Source organism: Dermacentor andersoni, chromosome 9, assembly GCF_023375885.2.
Source record: "Dermacentor andersoni chromosome 9, qqDerAnde1_hic_scaffold, whole genome shotgun sequence".
Taxonomy (NCBI): Eukaryota; Metazoa; Arthropoda; class Arachnida; order Ixodida; family Ixodidae; genus Dermacentor; species Dermacentor andersoni.
Genome location: NC_092822.1, coordinates 34,910,163 through 34,916,560, shown reverse-complemented (window position 1 = coordinate 34,916,560; position 6,398 = coordinate 34,910,163). Strand labels below are relative to the sequence as shown.

Sequence of the window (6,398 nt, the reverse complement as noted above, 5' to 3'; positions counted from 1 at the left end):
AAAATAAATGCGATGCATTACCATTGGGCGTGCATTTCGGACACGGCACAATGCGTGGTACTACAGCGTAGTATCAAACGCGAACGTCGCTTTGAAATCAATCGCTTTAACAGCCGCACCGCAATAATCGAGAGAAAAGTATCGGGGTGAACGTCGTGAGGTCAGAAACCACTCTAGGAGCACAAGATTTCGCAACAAAAACTGTATTAGCACAAGAAACAATCAAAGTGAACGGCCAGTAGAGTAAGAAAACAATAGGTTGACAGTTACAAAGGATAGCAAATTTAAAAAAAGAAATTTCGCAAAGCTCACTTTATTTAGTAGAAAGGGCATCAAAAAATCGTTAAGCTCATGTGACACATTTTCCGAAGTGGCAAGGAGGATTCTCCGGTGCAGTGCACATTCTGCGATGACGAACGTTAGGGTGCTCCCCTGATCCCACCGTCCACATCTGTATCGCTTAGCGAGATACGGAACGCTACCTTACCGTCTCGGAGGCAGCCGCCGTTTTCCAGCGAGGCAAAATCTGTAGTAAATCGGAGGTGGACGTGCAGCAATGGGGGATCACTGCGCCTGCAGAAACAAAGCTTGCGACCGGGAGTCAACGAACGTTGACTGAATACTTCTTCTGGATGCACCGCGTCCACGCTCCAGAAAGGCGGCCAACACTTGGAGTCCACCAGCATCCCGTTAAACTCGATCTCCACAATGAGGGGAGATGCAGGAGTAGCGCCGTCCTTCGAAACGGCAATCGTAAAGTACGTGTCCCTCATGTGCCACACCGTAATCTCGGCAAACTGTTTTAAGCCTCCCCGCCACTCAATGATTTCCTCACAGTTTTCCAGGGTCAGCAGATAACTCGCACCCATAATTTCTTCAATCCGCGCGGGTGTCCACAGTGCACTGGTCAAATGCCGAACGTCACTGTACAAAGTCTTACAATGAGCAATGACGCGGCCGAAATCAGGGTTCGGGGAAGTTTGCCGCCAGTTTTCCAGGTACGCTAAACCTTCTAACTTTCGAAGTATCAGTGCCTGTCCCGAGAGCAACGACAGCGACCTCGACCTGCTGGCTTGCTCCAATGGATTTTGCTGAGATGTGAGTTGATGGGACACGGTCGACGAAATCGTGGCGGCGATTTGAGCCATCTCGCCCTTTAAGTTGTTCTCGCATGCTCCGAGCTCGCGAGTGATACCAGCTAACCTGCCTTCCTGGTTTCTGGCTTGCTCCGTAAGCTCATTCAGCTGACTCTGAATCACTGGCAGCAGCTGGTCGTGGTTGAGACATCCCAGCATCGCCTTCACGTCTTCAAGGGCAGCGTTCACGTCTGCAAGGGTCAATGCTGTATGCTCCGAGGACTGCGTGATCGCGGCAGAAGCACCGGCACTGCATCCGGCCGCGTAGTGCGTAGCCAGGTCGCTGTGCTGGACTCCCTCGCCGTATCGCAAACATTCCACGGTGTGAAATGTGCACTCGTTCTCGTAGTGTTCCAGCATGCAATCCATGGTGCCCGTGTACTCGCAGCCGTGAGCTTCGTTCCAGCAGTATACCTTAAGAGGAAATAAAATAAACAAACCATACATTACGATTTTTGGACGACAAAACATTTTTACTAAAGGCCCGTTGCATCCCTGTCCCCAACGTTTAGAACGTACAGTTCCGTCCACTCTTAGGGTGAAGACGGCTCACCGTGGCCGCGCTCCGCGGGGCGCCAGTGCGTCCGGCGCGGCGGCGCAACGAAGCGAAGCGGCGCATGCGCACACGGGCCTCGGGGAGGCGCTTCGCGTCGTCTGCTACAGCGCTGGAGCTCTGGCTTTGCTGCAAAGCACGCTTCGCTGGACCCACAGGTGACTGAGTGCCAGAGGCGGCGTCGCGGGAAGGCGCACTTCACTAACTGGAGCATTTTCCAGCTGGTTCGGTATACAGCTTGTGAACAGCCTGCTTAGTCAATATTCATTACCAGAAACGAGCTTCTGGCCACATAAATCATTTTGCGTGTTTTTTTATAAGTGATGAGGGTAAAAATACAGTAATTTTTTCGCGCTCTTTATTAGGCTGAGGCGCAGAGGCGACGCATGATAGTCATGTCAGAGACGTCGCCCAACCTGAGGCTGTTGTTAATTTGCTCATGTATTGCTCACTTGCTCAACAATGCTCATGTATTCAGCTTCAGTGGTCACTGTTTGCCGAGCTTTAAGGGGAACATCCGCAATTCTTCCATCCTTCTTGTAAGCTTGGGCGCCTATTCAGTTTTCAGTGGCCTTTTTGTCATCTCTGATATAACGCGTTGAGAATAGTTTTGTAGGCAGAGATCTACAATGTGTCATCTTTCTTTTTTCCGGTACCCGGGACATGACTAGTTTCCGAAAGTTCACCGGGGAAATGAAATTATCCTGCACTCTGACAGCATTTTTATCGCCGAAGTGCCATGGCAATCAGTAACCGAACAAAATGCAATTCATCATGCAAGTCAAAAGAAATGCGTTTAAGGGAAACACCTCTGGTGTCTTTAGATTTGACGAGTCATCCCAGAATCTTTAACTCGTGAGCGGCCGGTCACTCAGTTGAGTAGCCGTTGGCTACTCCGCATCACCATATTAAGCTAAGATGGGGCATACCATGACCTAAGCAAAAAAAATAAAGGGGGGAGAGGGGAGTGCTGGGCGGTAGATCGGGCTGACGCCCATGGTCAGAAAGTAGACTGGCCCGACTACAGCAATCTGGCTTGGCTTTTGCAAATGGCGAGCCCGTTTGACGACCACCGGCATGCTGTTGGCAGGTGACACCGGGCCGGCCACAGGACCGCCGGTTTCATTATCGTGGCCGCGTTCGTCCAACACACGGACCGGCCACTTCCCCAGGACGGCAACTGCATCGCTTGTCTGCATTTGGGTTTTACCCACTCTGCCCAGCCCCCCTCCTGCCCCCTAAAAGAGAGAAAAAAAGGAAAGAAATCAATTCCTCCTACTCTCCAAATTTATCCGATGCCCACCTCTATGACGTATCGCAGAGGCAATGTGTCGCTTCGTACCTTATAACGCGCAATTAACAAATTATATGCTAGTGAGAATATGCACACGGCCTATTCCGACGAAGTACTGAAATGAAATAGAAGCGAATAATGACTTAATTACCCGGCAAGACGTAACTCAAGCCAGAAAACAGACACTTAGATTATAGATTTTCCCCTCCAATTACGTATTCAATACGGACAGAAACAGCATTCGCATGCGGCGTGCATGCGAATGCTCCAAGGAGAAAAAAAAAACAAACAACCAAAAAAAAAACGTAGGCGTCACATGTTTTACTTGACCTAATCAACGTAATCAAATAATTCACCGATTATTCCTCTAAATGAGAATGCGACTTCTCGCGTCAAGTAGCCGTCAAAGGACCGGCACCGCTTCTGTGATTTTGCCCAAACTGTGACAACAAAACTGAATTTTGTTTTTTTATAGGATGTAGAAAGATGAAAAGGGGGAGTAAAGACAAATTAGTTGCTATGCCGGGGAGGGCACTTTTCTACATCGCGTATAGCGCTCCATGCCCTCCTACGAGCGACATTAACGTGTCAATAGTTGAGTCGCGAAGCAGCGGATATCACTTAGTTGCTGTCGAAATAACATTATTGCCCTCCTTAATGGTAAAATCCATGGCAAACATGATGATACGTGATTGAAAAATCGCTCTCTAAGTTGCTGCGAAATTTATAGCGGGTTTCGGTCGCTTTTTTAAGTCAATTAAGCGAATTCGTTCGAGCATCAAGACATGCGCGAAACGGCGTGCTAGGCTCATCACGTGATGACTCCAACCAAGAAGAGCCCGCCTAATAGGTTTCTCGGTATGCACTGCACCAAGTGCTGTGAGAGAAAAACAAAACAGCCCCAGCCTAATAAAGAGCGCGAAAAGAACGACTGTATTTTTACCCTCATCAGTTAGAAAAAACACGATATGTGATTTATGTGGTGAGAAGCTCGTTCATGGTAACGTGTATTGACTAAGCAGGCTGTTCGCGAGCTGTAGACCGAACCATCTGGAAAATGCTCCAGTCAATGAAGTGCGCCTTCCCGCGACGCCGCCTCTGGCACTCAGTCACCTGTGGGTCCAGCGAAGCGTGCTTTGCAGCAAAGCCAGAGCTCCAGCGCTGTGTGGATGGATGGATGGATGTTATGAGTGCCCCTTTGGAACCGTGCGGTGGGTTGCGACACCAAGCTCTTGCTATTATACTGCCTAATATCCTACCTAAGTTAAACAACAAAAAATAAAAAAGAATAGCTCTGGCAGACGACGCGAAGCGCCTCCCCGAGGTCCGTGTGCGCATGCGCCTCGCCGGTTGCACTGGCGCCCCGCGGAGCGCGGCCACGGTGAGCCGTGTTAAGCCTAAGAGTGGACGACGCTGTTCCTCTACCTGAAGTCCGGTGTGAACCAGTGTATACGCTATGCTCAAAATCAACCGGCAGTATCAGCCGCTGTCTAAACGTTAAAGATGCATCAAACACGAACACTAGGTCAAAGGGAATCACTTAATTATGCTTCTAAATCGCAAGACAGCTACTCTCACACAAGAGTCAGCCTTCATAAGCGAGAATCGAGGAGAAATACGCCCACTCTTTAAATATTCTTGCAGCTCCGAACTCATCTACGGGGACAGCAGCATTCTTGTGCAGTGGACACCACCGTCTCATTTTCGCTTGCTAGCTTGCTCCTCAAAGAAATGGGGTCGCCCACTACGGGCCAAGATAACTGTTATACACCGTAAAATAATTTACACCCTTAAAAGTGAAAAAGGGTGTAAGTGTGTCTATAACTGACACCCTAGGGGTGTTATTTATATAACGGACACTCGACGTGTGTGGGCTGTAGACACATTTCACCTTTAAGCGTGTAAATTATTTTACAATGTAGGGCGGTTGCGAGGGAGGGGCGGGGTAGATACTGATGAGGAATAATGTCCTAAAGTAAAAAAAATTGAAGAAACAATATATTTTCAGAAGCAATACCATCTTTTAGAAGAATAACTAGTGAATTTATTATGCAGTGAAGCCAACTTCGTTTTCGTATGGTTCAGTGCGAATTTCAAGGAAAAGAATAATGTTTGAATAGAAAGTGAGTAACTATCACTGAATTATCACTGAATTGTCACTGAAGTGATTAATTATCACCAGCTTCCCTTTGAATTTAGCGTAGAAACGACGACCCCAAAATGTCAGTGTGACGTCGCACATCTCAAAGTATTGCTTTTTTTGTATTTCTCTCTTATCTGTGACACTAAGAAATAAGCAGATACCGAGTTTCAACAGAATATTTCGCATGAGCCTAGAGTGAGTTTGTGTTGTTCTATTGTGTTAGTTGTGATAGACGCTAAAAAGTAAAATTTAGTCAGGGTGAATTTTTGTACTACTGTTCGGCAATAGTAAAAGGGACACTAATCGTTAGGAGTGCAGATACGCCGCCGCGTGAATTATACGAATACTAATGCATACTTACCCCCCCCCCCCCCCCCTCTCCCGAGTATAAGTGGCAGAAATTGTTTCTTTTCTCCTCACCTTCATGGTGTTCGCTGTTCTGCTAGGGAATTCATAACCCCCGCATTCCGCTTCTTCGAATTGCACTTGATCCAATGGACACTGCTGAAAGCTCCCTTCGAGACTGCCTGCGTGGCAAGATTGGCACAGAGCGTGACCGCACGGCAACAGCACCGTCTGTTTTGGGATCATGCGGCAGAGGCTGCACACACGTGAACTGGGAACATCGTCGACGAACCGCGTCAGTCGCCAGTTGACGCCGGCAACGACGTGGTCGCGAAAACGATGCACCCGTCCCGGTCCACGATCCGGCATGGCGGCGTCTTCGGGCACGAATCCTACGCTCGCACAAGAGCGTGGTGGCTTTCTTTACCGAGCTTATCGCTGCTGGGTGGTGTCAGACACTTCGCCCAGGTAAGCGTCAATGAGAGATAAAATCAGCCCTGCACGCACTGTCGCGTAGAATGGGCAGCACTTATCTCACCTTGACTTTCGTAACGCGGCGAGGAAGAATTGCTTCGTTATCGTAGGCGACAGCCGTCCCATACATCTACCGCCGATTCCGCAGCAGCGGATGCATATGCACTGGGCTTTTTCCGTTGTCACGTGCACTCGGCCGCAACGTACAATGCAGAGCAGGCGAACGCGTGGCGAAACGGCCCTCCTTGCCTTCTGGCGTCGCAACCCTGTCGTCAAGACCGACTGCTGCGCGCATGCGCGTTCCTCCGTGGCGGAAAGCGTGCAGGTTTCCGCGCTTCCTTTTGGCACGCCGGCGATAACGGGGTACATGTGCGCCGCCTACGATTGGCGCTGTGGCGGCTTGGAACAGGACGACTTCGATGACGCAACGAAAATCAAGGCCGCGGTCGAAGG

General features: G+C 49.3%; 1 protein-coding gene across 1 annotated transcript; it reads right to left on the bottom strand.

The window, feature by feature from the left end:
• Nucleotides 1–212: 212 nt before the first annotated feature.
• On the bottom strand, nt 213–6,085 carry LOC126526419 (uncharacterized). Its single transcript, XM_050174337.3, has 2 exons — nt 5,547–6,085; nt 213–1,550 (listed from the first exon to the last, which is right to left on the bottom strand). Exons 1-2 carry the CDS (start codon nt 5,838–5,840, stop codon nt 420–422), a joined length of 1,425 nt encoding a protein of 474 aa, XP_050030294.2. The 5' UTR covers nt 5,841–6,085; the 3' UTR covers nt 213–419.
• Between the last annotated feature and the right edge of the window lie 313 nt (nt 6,086–6,398).